This window comes from Anopheles maculipalpis, chromosome X (genome assembly GCF_943734695.1).
Source record: "Anopheles maculipalpis chromosome X, idAnoMacuDA_375_x, whole genome shotgun sequence".
Taxonomy (NCBI): Eukaryota; Metazoa; Arthropoda; class Insecta; order Diptera; family Culicidae; genus Anopheles; species Anopheles maculipalpis.
In genome coordinates this window covers 628,771-647,324 of record NC_064870.1, presented here as the reverse complement: position 1 = coordinate 647,324, position 18,554 = coordinate 628,771, and the positions used below count along the sequence as shown (strand labels likewise).

General features: G+C 47.3%; 3 protein-coding genes across 5 annotated transcripts in view; 1 reads left to right on the top strand and 2 right to left on the bottom strand.

The window, feature by feature from the left end:
• Nucleotides 1-18,554, bottom strand: part of LOC126556714 (protein GPR107) — a 381,205-nt gene that overhangs the window by 94,603 nt on the left and 268,048 nt on the right. The window lies entirely within an intron of this gene.
• The window catches only part of LOC126568561 (TOX high mobility group box family member 3-like), a 329,113-nt gene that overhangs the window by 282,116 nt on the left and 28,443 nt on the right, over nt 1-18,554 (bottom strand). The window lies entirely within an intron of this gene.
• LOC126559262 (uncharacterized) overlaps nt 1-18,554 on the top strand; it is a 45,047-nt gene that overhangs the window by 2,368 nt on the left and 24,125 nt on the right. The window contains exon 2 of the mRNA XM_050215394.1: nt 12,895-13,467. Within this exon, the coding sequence (XP_050071351.1) occupies nt 12,895-13,467 (573 nt within the window). The remainder of the gene's footprint in view (nt 1-12,894; nt 13,468-18,554) is intronic.

Here is an 18,554-nt window from a genome sequence, read left to right as displayed (position 1 = left end):
TACTAAAAATGCTTCGTTTCGCGAGCGTTCCCGAGGTTTCCGTTTTTCTGTTTGTGCAGTCGAGCTTTTGCAGGACAGTAAAAAGTAGGCCTTCAAGGTTGCTTCTCGTGTTTTACGCCGGGAAAGTAGTGCACTATCACTTTCGCCTTTATCTAAAGCGAAAGTGCCGACAAGGATCATCATCATCGGAATTCGGAGTGAAGTTGTTACTTTGATTCTGTTCTGCATAGCATTGGAGGTTGGAATCCAAAAGGAAGTTAGGTTCGCTTTTGATTTTAATAAACATTCATTGTCCGGAGGTTCGAGTCGGTGGTGGTCAGAAGACTCTAAAAGCTCTGCTGGTGTTGCATGTGGGGGAGCGGATTTCTTGTCTCTAGCGACCTTCTAAGGTCACGCTGGCCACTAGGACTTGCCGATATACATTGAGACGGCTAGTTCAATGTTTCTAACAGCGAAAATATCGGTGAACCGGCTCCCGATTGGGGGATGCTATTTTAGCGGACATGCACTTGCTTTTGCCAACTTTTAAAACCAATAGGTCAAGGGCATAATCTCGGGCATCATTTCCTAAACCCTGAGAAAGAAAAAAAAAAACAGATCGTCTCCATCGTCCGTACCGCCAGATGCAGCCATGGCGGAGGTGGCTGTTTGTTTTCCCTGCTTATTGAAGGTTTCCCGGGGAGGCAGGAAAAAAAGGAAACCCGAACACACGAGGGAACACTGGGCAAGATGGAAAAGAAATAAAGCAGATAAAAATAAACACTACCAACCTAGTCCAAGTCCTTCGTGTTTCGTAGCGGGCTTGTTAGAAAGATTACGCGGGAGGATGAAGCTGTATCTTCATGACCCAGCAGTACACTCGGCTCGGCGAAAGAAGAGTCACAGTCCATATCCGCTTCAGGGTGACATGAAGGGGACTTGAAACCTATAACCCCCGGTATAGGTTTGGGAAGAAAAAAAAACCAAAGAAGCAAAAAAGGTAATCTCTCTCTCTCTCTCTCCCTGATGCCTCAGCTACAGCCAGCTAGCAAAACGGTGCTAGGGTGAAATGGGCAAGCAAAAGGGCAGCCAAAGAAGAGCAGCTTAAGACGACGGGCACGGGGTCAATAAAAAGCCGAAAGAAAGCGGCCAGGATTAAGGTTTTTGGTTTTTTTGTGGGGTGTGTTGGGAGGGGGGGAGCGGTTGCAGTCAGCGAAAAGAAAAAGGGGTTTCAGATCCCACATTGGGCGAGTCTGTTGTCCGTTCGCGGCAGTAGCAGCAGCAGTCGTAGCAGTATTTGCTGACAGTGGATTTCGTTGGTGGCTGATAAAACGCCGCTCGTGGAAGACATGCCATGTCAGTAATCCTGTGAACAGTGGCAATTGAGCGAGAGAGAGAGAGAATAGGAAGAAATGCACATGGAAATTAATTTAAGAACTGTTTTGCTGGGGAGAACCTCGCCTGTTGCGAGTACTGTCAAGTCCCCAATCATGCTAGTCAAGCAAAAGAAGTCAACTTAATCTTAGTGTTAATATTTTATGTGGAGTACAGTTTGGTTTTTTTTTCTCTCTCTCTCTCTCTGTCTCTCCCTAAGCCATGTAGTTTCGGGTTGTTATCGATAATTACGAGAAGCTTCTTGATACAAAGCTCAGTGCTGTTGATGCATCCATCGACTAATTATTTGCTAAACAATCCAATCAAATCAACGTTATCTTATCATTTGCCTGTAACAGCGTGTCGTGTTACGATCTGACAGCAGCGCGTCATCATGCGGCAGTAATTTGCTTACTACAGCTTTCCAATACCCGCTGCGCACCGGAAATATAGAATCAGATAACCTTTCCTCTTTTTTTTTCTACTGAGGTTTCGCTTTAAAACAGCTCTTTAAGATAAACGCAGCTGCTGCAGTTGCAAAAACCTTTGTCGCGTCATCGGCGGGAGTCATCAGCCGTTGTTGGAAATGGATGCGTTGCTGGATCCCGCAGGAAATAGCTCATTGCTAACCATCCGGCCATCGTTCAGGGTCGTCAGATAGGATTATGGGAGCGGATGAAATAGAAACCCCACACCCCGTTTACGCGCCCCACTTTCAGATCAGTAACCGTGACGGTGGTCCTCAGAGAGTCTACAGGGCGGGAGGGTGAAGTTTCTTATCCGATGCAAAGCATTCCTTCTCACTGTGGGTAGTTGAGAGGCGCAAGGAGACGCTTCGATCTAGTATCGTTCTAGCTACAGCGGATGAATCCTTTCCGTGGAATATCGCAGAGCGCAGCGCAACTGAAGATGTTTTATAAATTTGGGGACATTTGTCGTAGGTCTCGTTTGTCTTCGGTCTTAAGCTCTCTGCAATCAGGCTTATGGTTTCCTAAACCTTCTGAGAAGTATGGACCTTTTGAGTCCAGCGCGCCTGAAAACGTTGTGGTGTACAGACTTTTTGAGAATAGTTCCCGATGGCTTCTAAATTCCGTTCGGACCGATCACTCGTTGGGAGTAGAATGCCTACCAAGTTTGAGGACGCGAAAAGATGTCTCGTCTATGCATGTCTAATGACTGCTTCTTCACCAGGAGTGAGAGCCATCTCTAAGTCCAGGAAAAAAAGGTTAACACTCGTTCGAATCCTTAGAGCGAACTACGTCCATCAGGTAAAAGCCCGTCTGATGTAAATAAATCTTAAGTCGTTTCAAGGAACTGCGCGAGAGTTCGAGAGCGGTCGCACCAAAGTTGGGTGCTTGCATTAGCAATACCATCTGTTGAAGGAATAAGAAAACAGGCCTAGGCCTCTGCCTTTCATCTTACGTTTCTCTACCATTCAAATATGCTGCGATAAGCTTCCAGAAACATAGGGCCTAGTCAAGCTGAAGTTCTTGAGGTGTACAGGCTATTGAAGAATAGCCTTCGCCAAGAGTTGGTGTCTAGATTTGATATCGCTTAATATAATAAACCGAAATAAACCGAAACTGGACTACAAATTGAAACTGGATTGAAGCAGTTGCCAGCTACTTTATGGCTGAGATTTAATGACTGAAACGAGTAGCGCTCGTGGAGTACCACCGGTCATCTTACCGGTTTGCAAAATTCGCGTCCACCTCGGCAGCCATCGGGAGAGAGTTGATGCCGATAATGATAATAATGTTAAACAGCGACATGATAATTTGCCAGTGTTGCTCGCATGCTTCTTCCGGGTGAGCAAGGTGGGTTTTTCCCGCGCGCCTGCCACTCTGGCCAGCGTTCCGGACGGCCCAACCAGGGGAGTTTAATTAATCAACGCCTCCGCAACCATCACTCCGGGACCCGGGATGCGGGATACCGGTTGCTGTGCTATATTTTCCAAACTGTCACCACGTTTTTCGGGACGGTACTGTGGACCGGCACCGGAAGATAAATGGATGGAGAGGCGTTATCCATCCAGTAGTGTTCTATTGCACGGACGCAAAAGGGTAGCAATAATTGATGGCCGATAGCAAAAATGTGCTTCAGGTGTGCGGATTTGGTTTCGCTTGTGCTTATTTTTTTTTCTTCTGTTGAAAATTCAATTAATGATACCTTTTTAAAACGATTACTACGATCTTGCATGTGCCGTGCTTTGATCTCGGGGGATTTAGGAATACAACTACTTCCCTGTGGATGTCAGGATCGGCGATAAATGTGGCGTTCCCTTGAGCGAAGATTTAAGGTTTTTTTTTAAGTCCAGATATTTCCGGCAGTGCGAAACACATTTCATCATGTGCCCGGAGAAGAAAAACCCTACCCACACACATACATTAGAACTAGAAATGTTCTACGTCAGCAACAGCAACAACCAACTTTGAACGCGTTGATAGTTTCCATGCGGACCCTTTTTTTTACTTTACTTGGCTGCTGCTGGGAGCTGAAGTTGAGTGACATTAGGACATGGGAGTTTCTTTTTCCCAGGAAATGTGTCACAATCATACACACACACACAGACACATTGAACGTTTGTGACGAATGCGTTGCTGGGCGATTGCGAATGGCGGGCGTGCGATTCCCTTTTTCAGCACTATCGCTATCCACCATTAAGGAATGCGCAGCGCTGTTAAACTCCGGCAAAATGAGCGCTCCAACACTTCCAGGAAGGTTTCGCGCCAGATATTTTTATTGCATTTTTCCTCTTCTTTCTTGCTTTACCCACCGAGAAACATAACACCAGACAGTACCGCACCGGTTGAGGTTTATTATGTCCTCTGTACTTCCCTTCTTTTTTCTCCCCCTATTAGAAGACAAAATAATAGAACTCAAGTCTCTGCGAATCAAAGCAAAGAAAAAGAAGCAACCTGCGCAGATTAATGTACCAGCTGTGTGGGTGTGGGCACACAATTCGCAACCCTCTAGAACACGCTGCCGGTTTTTGTCTTTCCTCCTGACATTCTGCTTAGCGCGACGGTACACGGCCCGAACTTGACACCCAGATGCGTGTGCCCTTCAAAAGCCGAGGGCTTTAGACGCATGGTTCAGTTAAAGAAATCGTGATCAAGTGGGATTACGATCTTATTACGTTCAGCTAACACTTCACTGTCAACATTCGTCAAACGCATTTTTACTTCCAAATCCCTCCCCCCCCCCCCCCCTCACCTCAAGCACGGCTTCCTGTACGAATTTTTTAAAGCACCGTGGTATCGGATTTGCGAGTGGGGTTTTTTTTCCTGCGCGATGCTTTGCCCTTATTTTCCTCGCTTTCCTTCCTTCATCGCATCGCAGACGCACCTGGCACTTTGGGCCAAAACTCTTAAGAAAAATTCCACGAACCGTGCCAACTGTGATGTGATGATTTTTTTTTTAACACCGTTACGGCCACGAGCTCTCACGAGGTTCTAAACGAGGAAACGACGCTTGATTCGGCGCGTTAATTCCATTATCCCGTCAAGTATCGTTTTCAACGGCAAAGCTGCTGGAGATCGGTGAACCTTCGCACAATTTCCCACTCCATGTAATCCCTCCCCCTCCCCCCATTCAGCATGTGAAAGGTAGAAAGGGGGCGAGATTTTATCACCCACCATCGGAAAAAAAAGTCAATCGAAGTTCTAGCGCCTTGGCGTCTCCGGTGGAGATCAGCTGCAGCAGTTTGCATCCAACGCTTCAGTGTGGTCCAGCCTTTGTAGTGTGAGTGCACGAGTGTTGCGCAGAAGTGGTCGAAGGGCTTCCAACAGCAAATTCTTTCCGGCAAATTCTCAGTTGGCCGCCGCAGTTGTCCGTCCGATGTTGTCGATGTCGAGCCGCCAGGGGTAAGACGACAGGGGTAAAAACCCCTATCGTCTTGGTAGTTTGGCTGTGAGGCTCTTTCGAGCTCAAGTGTATGGGTGAACCATTAGGTTTTCTTTCGGCGCAAATGTAATTTTGTTTCTAGTCCCAAATCTAGTCCCAAAAATCTGCATATACCGGAACCGAAAGTGCTGGAGCTTCACAACGAAAGTAGCGGTCAACCACCGGACTTAAAGGGGTCACCGATTGAAAGCCGGCAAGAGCTTAGCCCTTTTTGATACGTACAAGCTGGACCGTCAAACGCGGACAACGTCCGAGGGACGGTGAAGGTTACAAAGCAGCGTTGGGTTTGGCGTTATCAAAGTGAAAGGAAGAGAAAGGTAGATGGGGCACAGCAGAAAAAAAAAGTTTCAATACATGTGTTCCCGACAAGTCTGCAAAAATCCGACACACAAAAGATGGTTTGCTTTCAACTGTAACCTTTCTCGCTAGGCACAAAACGAAGCGTCGAAGCTGTGCCTAGCTTGCCGTGAAACACACATAAATGCACTGCCAATAATTGCATATTCCGCCCTTCGCCTTTGCAAATCCCGCTCGCCCTTTACAACCTTTGGATAGTTGTGAGCTTCGTTTCGCTATCCCTTCACGCACACACACATACCAATGTAAATGCGTCGTAATATCTCAAATGACTTTATACTGGTGGTGATGTCTCACTTTTACGACACCTTCGAGCGACAGCGACGTCCGAACGGGCGTGTGCCCGGGAGGGGTGGCTTTCGTTTCGGTCGTAAAATCAACCACATGCGTGCTGCTCTGAAGCGCTGATGCAAAACGTTCGGGAAGAAGGGGTTTTTTTTCGATCACAATTTATGCAACGCCAAACTGCGCTGTCTTGGACCGATCGCGTGGATGATGATCTGTTCTGACCGGTGCGGACAAGTTTAAACATGCTGCTGGGCAATTTTATTGCTTCGGGGGCCGATGTATGATGTTTGCTTGAGGCTTGGGGCTACTCTCGTCTCTTCATTCTTTCGCGGATGGCTCCGTACGGTTGCTCTTACAGTGGATCGAGACGGTGCAGTCATAAAAGTGGTTCAATTACCGCACACAATAGGCGGGCGTCGGCGATGAACTCACCTGGAAGCGAGGGAACGGAGCAGTTTTGCGAGGTCTTGCAAAGGTTGTATTGGATTTAGATAGGCAGCATTTAGCCGAAGCTAAAGACGCCCAGCCCGCTTGTGGGACTCTTGTGGCCACAAGACAAAATCCAATGAAAAGGAGAAAATGCATTGTGAAATTGGTAATTTGTAATTTGTAATTAATTTTACCGTTAGGATAATCAATAAACCCTTCTCCGTGATAGCTGATATTGATGACATTGAGTATGGCATTTGCGGCAAGCGCATCTGACTTGCACTTCACCAAGCTGCAGACGATTGCTAGCGTGCTTTGGTGCATTTGGGACATACGCCTATTGCGCATTCACCGGATAATGGATGATGGAACTGAAGATCCATACACTCATGTTGGGGGACCATCATCAAATCAATCAACACATGGATGAGCACCGGAAATAATAGTTTTAAGAAAATATCCCCTTTCACCGAATGGTGTAGAGAAAGTTCGGTGAGCTTTCGGGGAAAGCAGTTTTGTTCCCATTAAATCCGTGGGGCTTTACAACACATTCGCCCGTACGGATAGCGCTCCCTGCCCTTGCTGATGGATGTATTTATAGACCGCTGCATAAATCCCACGTTCAGGCTCTCCGGTTTCGCTCGTTACACGCTCTAGCTCGCATGTGAGGTGTGCAACAGCTGTGCAAAGTCGGTGAAAAACGAGTGGCGAGGATTGCACTGCAACCAAGGAACAACTTCCATCGGGTGTAGCCGTTGGTCACCAAGGAAACGTTGGTAACGAGGCAACGAGAATGCCAGTTGCCAGTTGTGTTTCGTTGCGATTGCATTTGTTTGCTCCCGTTCGCCCGTGTTTGGGCCACTCCCCGTCCGTGGCCGTCGGTGCAGCAAAAGCTAACGCTCAACCATTATTAATTTTCCCCGGAACATGCTCGAGAAGCTGCCGCACTGTCCTCTTTGTAGTGTTTGGCTGCGTTCTTTTCCCCTCATCCGCTTAGCTCACTTGGACTGGACTGGACGGGGGGCATAAAGGGGCTATCGTCAGATATCTGATCTGCGTCCGGCTAAAGTTAACCATTCTGTATCGGACAAAGCAGCCCCTGGTAGTAGTCGCCGGTTGCAGTTTTTAACATAAGTTGTGATTTCGGTAACAAAATAGCTACACAAAGCGATCAGAAATGTGCGAGAACGGAACGGAGTATGCTTTCCATCCGGTACAAGCGTATTCGAGTGTGGAACGAGTGCATAATGCGAACAGCAATAATTACACTTGCGTTTCGAGGTGAAAACGAACAAAGGCGCAACAGCTTCGAACCACGATTCTGCAAACACACACACACTTGCTTTTCTCGTATTGGCGCTGTTTTGTTAGTTTCTTCTTAGTTAGTTTACAGCAACTAGTCAAGGCCCGGTAGTTCCCTATCTTTGTGCCCGCGAAAAGGGTTCCCCCTTCGTGGCTTCGTGGCAATAAGTTGTTGTGCTATATCTTCTTCGTGTGCTTGTGCTAAAAGTTTCTTCTTCTTCTTGGCTTAACGACCTCTTAGGTCATACCGGCCATCGAAATGGCTTACTAGACTGCCGATACCACGTAGATGGATAGTCAGTCCTCACTACGGGGGGTCGGTCCGGATGGGACTAGAACCCCGGTCCTGCCGTTTGAAGATCAGCGCCGCAGTCGCTGCACCACCGGGCCGCCCGCTAAAAGTTTAGAATCTGTTATTTGTTCTTCGCCAATTGAATACTTATGTCTCCTTGGTGCAATCACGTCTACGCTCCAATCCCTCCACTTTCTGGCGGTTTGAGAATTATCGCAGAATGTCCCTTGCAGATGATTATTGCTTCGCTCCGAAATATGTGGCCTTCTTTGCTGAACATTAGCCAGTTTGTTTGCGGCTCCTGCAGTCAATCTTAAGCTCTCTTTTTCACCTGGTCCGAATGGTATTCCCTTATCTATCCCAGAGCCGGATCTTCCTATAACCGGACGGATCGGCGGGACCTCAGGTGCTTGAAGTTTCTGTTCGTTTCCTTAGTTTGCTCACCGTTGGAAAATGCCTCTAAGGCGGATCGAGTGGCCTCGTATTCCACACAAAACCGTAGAAGATGATCTATGGCGTGGTATCCAAGTCCGCAGCCATATACATTTCCAGTCCACCTGCTGTCCTGTCCTCGACCTGCTGGAAATGCGCGCCGAAACGAAATGATTAGGACCGTGAGATGCCGTGGAACCAAGGCTTCAGGGACAGGCTTCAAGCGGACTGATCGAGTATAGAAACCTCCTGAGCTTATCGGGTGTTCCACAAACTCTGCCACCGAGCCTTGGCTGAGAGACTGTGGGGCTCAAACAATGAGCTTAGGACCTTTATTTCCTAATATTTCTTTTACGAAGTAGTCCGGGCTCTTAAGCGGTTAAAACTGTCGGAGAATATAAAATAATCATCTAGAGGACAAGCACTAAGCGTAGCAGTCCTCAACTACGGGGGGCGGGAGGGGGGGGGGGTTTGTCTGGGGTTTGGGCTGCGGTCCTGATTGGTTTTGAACCCCGGGGTCCTGCCGTAGGAAGACCGGCGACACTTCTAATTTCTTTGCGAGCTTCTTAAGGTATCAGAAAGAGATGTTAAGGTAAGATAAGGAGAGATAGGTGAAACGGTAGGCATGATTTCATGCCTGAGAAAACGCAAAGTTTCAAAATGCTAGTGTTTTCAAGTGTCCGGAATCGAGCCACAGGTACTGTAGGTCGACACATGCGAAAGCAATCAACAAACGACTGGGCGCCTCCATCGGCTCCACGAATTTTTAAAAACTTTTTCATTTAAATTTTTTATTTTTTTTATTTAATATAAAGATTATATTTCCTGGCCGTCCTTTATGAATATAAAAAAAGAATATTTTTACATTATTTTTTTTATTGCTATTCGACAATTATTTATTAAATTCTAATCTTAAACTAACCTTTATTATTCGATTTGTATTTTATTTACTGTTGATTTGCTTCGCTACCAACTATTTCTCATGCAGTTAATTTGTCAATTCCATTTCGATTGTGTTTGCAATTTAAGAACCTTCCGGAAAACTCGTCTTGTCACATTCTTTTAAAGCAAACGAAGCGTGCGAGTTCACTCCGCTAGCAGGAAAGAGAAAAATCAACAATATTGAAACCAAACCAAACCAAAAAAAAAAAGCACGGAAGAAACCCTACTTGACCTTATCTTCGGATGCCACCACAACCCCTGGGGGGAACGACCCTCCGTTGTGTAACCTTGTTCGGAGAATAATGTTCGACCACTGCCGATCAAAACAGTTTTCCGCTGAGACATGGGGGGGGGGGGGGGGGGGAAACAACAAATGGATGAAACAAAACGCGCGCAAGTATGTTTGTAAGACATTTAGCGCTCGGATCACAATTGTTCTTTGAAATTTGTTGAAAATTAATGCCCCCACCCCCCCCCCCCCCCCCCCCACGGATATTGTACCTTTGCACTGACACATATCGGTGCTCGGTTAGCGGCGGGTCGAACACCAATTTCGGGAAACGTTGGGAAAGTTCGCTTCGCTGCAGAGATTCTGGCTGGTGTTTGTGTGTTTGCGATGCTGTTCGAGCGAAAATCATCCTATACCGTACAGCACCCCCCCCCCCCCCCCGCCCCCCCTCACTCAGTTTTGGCACACAACTTGCTCCGAAATATTTCCGAAATTTTATTTACGCAGAGCAGTAAACTGTATTTGCCTGGCAGATAATTCGCTTTGCTTACCGATCGGGAGCAGCTCTCTCGGTTGGAACGGGGGTGGTGGTGGTGTGTCGGAGCTTTTTAAGAAGATATTTTGCCCGGCCCGGTGCGGAGGAAAACACTCACTTTGATGTTGTCCTTGCGCCTGAGCTTACCGAAAATAAAGCTTGCTAAAAACGGGAAGGTGGGATTGGGTGTGGAAGGCAGGTAATGCTTGGGGGAGGGGGGAGGAGGGGAGCTCTTATCAAGGAGACCAACGATGCTGTGATGTTCAAGCTGTGAAGTTCAAACGAATCCTCGGTAGTTCGTAGTTGCTTGACCAAGCGCTTTTCCATTGCTCGCAAAGCTTTAGGTTCTCCCCTCCGTCCAGATAATGTAAGCTCTTTAACAATTTCGTCTAATAGCTGTTTAGTTTCTCGGGCTACCCAATCAATCAAGCAAAGTGTAGTGGCAGACAAAGTCATGCCCGCTGCCAGGCTTAATTTAAACCCCCCACCATGCGCCGTACCTTGGAGCTCCACTGCTTTTTGGCAAGGCGACGACTGGTCACTAACTGTTGTGGAGTGTGCTCGCGTGCGCGTCACAAGCACCTTTTCGTGCTCAAGATGCTGGGCAAGTATTTGACCAACCCCCCCTCTTGCTCCAATGCATACCCGCGCAGCAGGCAAATCCCGCAGGGAACAAGCATCACACCAGACAGCAGCAAAAAAACGGAAAGAATTCAACCTCGTGACGTGACACTTTGCGTCCCTGCTGGAGACGCGTCTAGAAGCGGAAAGCCAACGTTCGCGCGCCGCCCCAAGCAGGGCAGCTACTACCTTATCAGACGAGGGTCAGGCGAGGGAATAAACGGAAGGCACAAGAGATAATCACCAGTGCGGTGCGGCAACCCGCAAACCCATACTTTTTCACAAAATCCTTGGATGGAGCGAAGATCTCGTTCATGAGTTTGCACGCTCGACGTGTCCAAAATGTGTTATCTTCCCCGGCTTTTTTTTTTTTTTTGAAAGCTTCGGTGACATTGTTCGGGTTTTACCTTTCAGACTTGATCGCGCCAACGCGTCATTCCTTCTCCTTTCGCGCCTTTCCCGGCTTTCAGCCAGCCTCTTTAACGGGGGTTTGAAGAAGAAGTATGAAAACGTTTCATTCCCTAGAGTGAATTCCGCTTTGCAGGCGGGGTAGAGAATTGGCGTTTCGGTCGCTGCTTCCTGTTCGCCATTTCTTCAAACAACGTCAACAACTTGGCCAACAAAAAAAAAAACGCTTCGTAAACGACCCAGTTCTGGCAATCGGGTGCGATGTGCTAGTCATCCTGCCGAAAGAGAGATGCAAAAAAAAAGGGAGCAACATTCCATTGCGCGTTACGACTCTACAAGAGTAACCTAAGGTCGATACACGGTACGGCTCGAGGATGAATGAATGAAGTCCACCGAGCGAGAACGCGTAAAACGGACGCGGGAGGACCGATGGAAGTAGTTGTAATTAGATTTTGATTGACGTAGCACATGCTTCTGGATGCTCTCCACCGGTGTGCCAGCAATTCTGGCTACCATTCTCGTCGACCATCGTCTGGTAAATGAGAATACCGATGATGAAGAGTTTTGTTGTAATACACACACACACACTCTAGGCGTCACAGTGGACTCAGCTAGACATGTCAAGAGAAAACGGGAAGTTCATCAAATAAAGCACTCCGCAAGAGTTATTGGTCGATAATGAAAAGATGTTTGCAATGGGTGGAAGGAATTTGTCCGATGTGGTTCCTTCGATGCGAGGCTCCAGGAGAAGATTCACCGCTTCTCCAGCGTTACAGTATGCAAAAAGCACGCCTGAGCGTAACTGCCCTGGAGGCGTGTCCGGGTTAACTGAGGATCTCTGCTAGTTGCAAGTGGAAATTTAATTGTATCGTCACCATCGATGAATGCATCGGTCGTACATTTCGAATCACACACAAGCACACAAAATCAATACACACCGGCTCAGAGATTAAATAGTGATTGATGGATTTTTCTTCGCACCAGACAAACAGCTCCATCCCAGGGCCCGTCTGTTGGTGATGTTTAATGTCTTGCCGAGAAAGGATCCGCTCCAAAGAAACTGTGGTGTGCGGCGTGTTTGACAGGAAGACATTTCTTACCGGTTAAAGTGGGCGGGCGAGAAGGGACAGGAATCGAAAATGCAGCACCAAATTATTTCTCATCAGCACACATCAGGACTTCACATTTGTTTGTGCTCACGACAGGAGCAGGCTGAAATGAGTTGTGTGGTTCTGGACGGCACGATTACGACCACGATATCCGGAATCAATCCTACAAAGTACATACATTTATTGTTGTAGTAATTCTCGTATCAGCTGCTTCTGTCCGAGGATTCTGTTCCATTTTCTCCGATCGATAGGTTTCCCAACTGATTGCTACGAAGCATTCAGTATAGTTGAGATGCTGAGTCCTTCCCATCGCACAAGCCACAAGAGAAAACAATTGCAAACGCAGGAAAAAGGGGAACCGGAAAGATTAGCAAAACATCGTCGTCTTAAAGCACTCTTAAAACACGTTCTTGGAGTAGATAAAAGTTAGACGCCAGCAATCGCTTCCTTCCTTGCAGAAGCATGCGTGGATTAAAGTCAACAGTGGGGGAGGGGGGGATAGGGGGGGGGGGGGGCACACGTAAATGTAATTGAATCTGGTACTGTCAACAACAACGGCAGCCAAGTGTCAGGTCTGATGTGTCCTGATTACCGCGTGCCGATGCTATCCGTTACAAAGCTGTAAAGTGTGTGTTTGTGATCTGACAAAATTTGCTAACGCCTTATTTTTCCCTTCCTTTCACCTTAACAGAAAGGAGTAATCCTCGCCCGCCACGTAAAGCTTACGGACGGCTGAGCGGTGAATCCGATGACGTGCAGTCGCTCCAGAGATCCGCGCGGTACGATGTGACGGCTGCTGCCCCATCGGCCCAGGGCTACGGTGGCACACTGATAGACCTCGAGGGCAACACGGCAACCGGACCGTCCAGCACGTCCACCGGGTACGCGTGTGAGGAGCAGCTGAACGGGAACGGGCCCTGCTGCAACGGGTACGGCTACATCAACCACAACCATAACAGCAACATCATCAACAACAATCACGAACCTAACAATCAAACGTCCGGTGCTCCCGGCTGGCTGCCGGCCGCCGGACCTACCCAACCACACGGACCGGCCGGACCGTGCATGCCGACCGGCGGCATGATAAATGGCGACGGCACGTTCGACGACACGGACGACGACGAAGACGTCAACCGGAACCACTCGAACTATAACGAAACCGACTCGGAGCTGGAACTGGACGGCAAGATCAAGGAGCAGCGGCTGGAGGAGCAGGCACTCGCACGGCTGCACGCGATTGCACTGTCGGACGACGATGACTACGGTAAGTGCTGGCATTGTCGCCTCACCTCCGCTGTCACTATAATGCTAATTGACGTATTTAAGAATTTTAGATCCTGCTGTACCTTTCTGTGTGTTAAACGTTGGTATCCCGGTGGTACTTCTTTTGTAGAGGCGAACGTATAGTTTATTACAGAAAAGTTTTGATGCCCGCAAGAATGAAACACGAGGCACAATTACGCGTGCTTTCCGATTACGTACGCAAGCGATTAATTATAACGAAATAGGTTTTTACGGTGCTTTTTCATTCGTTGTACGCTTAATTGAATATTCAAAGTGATTCCCTGTGCTCGTCACCGTCCCGTGGTTTGCTGTTATGCTACCGGCAAAGCTTGTCACCGAAGCTTCCGCAAGAAGCAATCTGTTTTATTTTACCCCGGGGTGACAGCAAAACAACAACCGCTGGGAAAGTTGAAATTTCACCAAACTCGCGTAAAGGTGACACGGTGAAACGATGAATGAATATTACTTGCCTCGAAACGTGTTCGCCACTCACAGGAAGCGTCACCGTTTTGTCAACCGGTACAGCAGAGCGCGCAAAAATCCAAAAGGCAGATTACCCTATTTGGTTGTTTAAAGCTCGCCAAAGGGGGTTGGGAAAGAAGAAACGCAAAGGGTGTGTGTGTGTGGGAGAGAAAGGATGCGAGTTTTTGTGTAGTAATTTGCACATAAATCATCTCGCGACCTGGTGCTAGACGCGTCGAGGTCCGGTTACTAAATTTCAATTAAACACCGTTTGATTCGCTGATCTCTCTGCCGACTGTTAATTGAATTGAAGTAGGAGTCTTGTTGGACGCTAACAAGGTGAGAGAAAGGAGGAGGGCGTAATCTTGATCGATCTTTATACCACATCCTTGCACAGCACAGCTCACCGGAATGTTATCGAAAAAATGAAAAATTACCTTAATCCCGCTATTGCTAGGCTGACATACAGCAGCTAAAATCTATCAGCCTTGCCATGATAGAGGTTATTCCTTTTCTACACGGATGTACACCACGTCACGAATGGCTGATGGGTAGAGTAGCTGACCTGAGGGTTTGTAAATGGTAATGATTTTCTGCTATTTTGGTTTAATATGGACACATGTTTGTGTCGGCGATGGTTGATCTGACCAATGCACTCACATGCCAGGATATTTCGTACTGCATCAGTTTCAATCACTATTCTCTATCCGCCTTTAATCTAATCTCTTATAAAATGGTTACATCCTGAAAACTTGCTCTCCAATTCAATCTCCGGCCACATGTGGACTTCTCATGTCAATGTTTAATTAGAATTGTTTAACAATTTTACTGCCACTGTCTGTGGGTGACACACAGCAATCTATCGTCAATGCGGTCGATAAAGCGTAACCACTGGTTTGGTTATATCGACCAATAAAATTATCTACTCGAAAAGGCATCGCGAACGCACACGTTAAAATCATAACGCCAAATATTGTTACTCTTAAATATATACATATCAAGCATAAAATACAGAATAATCTATACGCTTTCCTTTCCGCTTAAGGCGCAATGATCGTCTCCTGCCGAACGGTTTAATTTCAACTCCACGAAGCAATTGCTTCTGCTGAATTCGCATGCTTCGTCTTTGCACGGGGGTTGCTTCGTCTGCACTGCTGTCCACTGGTTTATCAGTCGAGTTATCCTTCACTTGAAACAGTTTGCTTCGCAGCTTGTCGGTGTAAACCATTGGTTTACGTTTTCTTAAACCAGCTTTGCTAGACATTCCATTTCCCATGGTACGTATTTTTTTACGTTTTACTTGGGAGTCTTGATCTTCCGCAATAGTGATCTTTACAATGTTTTTGGCATTGTTCACTGGTTTATCAGTCGAGTTATCCTTCACTTGAAACAGTTTGCTTCGCAGCTTGTCGGTGTAAACCATTGGTTTACGTTTTCTTAAACCAGCTTTGCTAGACATTCCATTTCCCATGGTACGTATTTTTTTACGTTTTACTTGGGATTCTTGATCTTCCGCAATAGTGATCTTTGCAATGTTTTTGGCATTGTCCACTCGTTTATCGGTCGAGTTATCCTTCACTTGAATGTCGGTCGGTTGGTCGAGTTGTTCCTTGACTGCTGTTTTCTCTTCCATGTCCAGAGCATTCGTTACCAGCACATTGTTGGGAGAGATAGCCTCGGCCACAGCGCTGTCCCCACCATCAGATTGCTCCCCGGAATGAGTAACCTCAGGTACCGTCCTTTGGTTGACGGGGGAAGGCTCATCCATTCCATGCTCCTCGCCAACGGCCTGCTCGTTGGCTGCAGCATCATCTGCCGTAGATTGTTCATTGGGATCACTTTCCGCAGGCGCGTTATTTACTTCATCTGGAATGATTTCTAAAACGTACGCGTTATTTAACAGATCTACTTGATCTAGTGTATTCCGATCGATATCAACATTAATATCAGCGCTGTACTCACCAACAGATTGCTCCCCGGAATGAGCAACCTCAGGTACCGTCCTTTGGTTGACGGGGGAAGGCTCATCCATTCCATGCTCCTCGCCAACGGCTTGCTCGTTGGCTGCAGCATCATCTGCCGTAGATTGTTCATTGGGATCACTTTCCGCAGGCGCGTTATTTACTTCATCTGGAATGATTTCTAAAACGTACGCGTTATTTAACAGATCTACTTGATCTAGTGTATTCCGATCGATATCAACATTAATATCAGCGCTGTACTCACCAACAGATTGCTCCCCGGAATGAGTAACCTCAGGTACCGTCCTTTGGTTGACGGGGGAAGGCTCATCCATTCCATGCTCCTCGCCAACGGCCTGCTCGTTGGCTGCAGCATCATCTGCCGTAGATTGTTCATTGGGATCACTTTCCGCAGGCGCGTTATTTACTTCATCTGGAATGATTTCTAAAACGTACGCGTTATTTAACAGATCTACTTGATCTAGTGTATTCCGATCGATATCAACATTAATATCAGCGCTGTACTCACCAACAGATTGCTCCCCGGAATGAGCAACCTCAGGTACCGTCCTTTGGTTGACGGGGGAAGGCTCATCCATTCCATGCTCCTCGCCAACGGCTTGCTCGTTGGCTGCAGCATCATCTGCCGTAGATTGTTCATTGGGATCACTTTCCGCAGGCGCGTTATTTACTTCATCTGGAATGATTTCTAAAACGTACGCGTTATTTAACAGATCTACTTAATCTAGTGTATTCCGATCGATATCAACATTAATATCAGCGCTGTACTCACCAACAGAGTGCTCCCCGGAATGAGTAACCTCAGGTACCGTCCTTTGGTTGACGGGGGAAGGCTCATCCATTCCATGCTCCTCGCCAACGGCCTGCTCGTTGGCTGCAGCATCATCTGCCGTAGATTGTTCATTGGGATCACTTTCCGCAGGCGCGTTATTTACTTCATCTGGAATGATTTCTAAAACGTACGCGTTATTTAACAGATCTACTTGATCTAGTGTATTCCGATCGATATCAACATTAATATCAGCGCTGTACTCACCAACAGATTGCTCCCCGGAATGAGCAACCTCAGGTACCGTCCTTTGGTTGACGGGGGAAGGCTCATCCATTCCATGCTCCTCGCCAACGGCTTGCTCGTTAGCTGCAGCATCATCTGCCGTAGATTGTTCATTGGGATCACTTTCCGCAGGCGCGTTACTTACTGGCGCGTTGGAAGACATTGCAAATGATTCAATGTTTTCCATACCAAACTGGTAATTCAATAGGTCTGCTACATCTAGCGTATTCAGATCGGTATCTATTGACTCTAATTCGCCTGGAGCGAGAGCAGAAAACATTTGCTGGTAAAGCAAATCCCATGAACTTTCCGACATCCGCCGTAAACCCGTTCTATTTAGCAGCTCGTCTATCTCCTTGCTGTTCATGATTGGCTGTCCGTTTCTGCAATGTATGGAAAAATTCCTTTAATAAGCTGTGGAACTGTAATGCTCAAAATATCTTACCACGATTGTTGTTCGTAAATATTTGCTGAAATTGAGCGCTTGGGTGTGTTCGTCCAGAAGCCCCCTAGGCCTGAAAATGGAAAGAAAATGCGAACTTAGAACAAATTGCAATTTGTTCACCGACAAGGATTTCCTTTTCCGATAACGTTCGAACCGATAGTGAAGTAAACCCTCCCGGAAGTGGTTTAGATTTCTGCGGCACAAGCAAAACTGTTCACGCAGAAAATTAAAACATGCAATGTTGTAGCAGTGTAAAATGAGGATCTTTGCACAGAAACCACACGCACCCGAAATGGTCCAATGGCCAATGGCCAAGTCACAGCACTGCACTTTGGGAAGCGAGAGAAACCTGCAGCCTGTTTGAATGCGCGATTCGTTCAGTGAGCACAATCCAACTTCAATGGTTCCTGCGATAGTAATGAATATCGCACCAGCCTTGCTCGCATACACGCATACACCTTTAACCGGGGACCTGTCAGATTGCTGGTGTGAGTGCGCAATCTGACAGTGGAACACCCCTCCCACCCCTCAACCCAACCTGACCCCCCCCCCCCCCCCACAAAGGATCGATAGGAGGCCGCGAACTATAGTTCTAGCCGAATTGGCGGATGTAAGGGGCCCGATGGCTGTGTCGAGAGCTGAAGGCCTTCAAAACCTAATTCCGCTTAGAGCTAAATCCGCCACCGAGTGGAAGACATTTTAATTGCCGCAATGGTCATGCGAGTGACCAAAAAAGTAGCCAAAATGCGCACGATTACACTTTTCACTTCCTTTACACACTTTCACGAAACTTCTAACGGATGCTGGAGCGTGTGCTCCCAGGAAGAAAACTTACTTACCGGTTGTCGAGGCACTATTCTCTTCACAGAAACCACACACACCCGAAATGGTCCAGTGGCCAAGTCACAACACTGCACTTTGGGAAGCGAGAGAAGCCTGCAGCCTGTTTGAATGCGCGATTCATTCAGTGAGCACAATCCAACTTCAATGGTTCCTGCGATAGTAATGAATATCGCACCAGCCTTGCTCGCATACACGCATACACCTTTAACCGGGGATCTGTCAGATTGCTGGTGTGAGTGCGCAATCTAACAGTGGCCCTTCCTCCAACACCCTCCACCCCC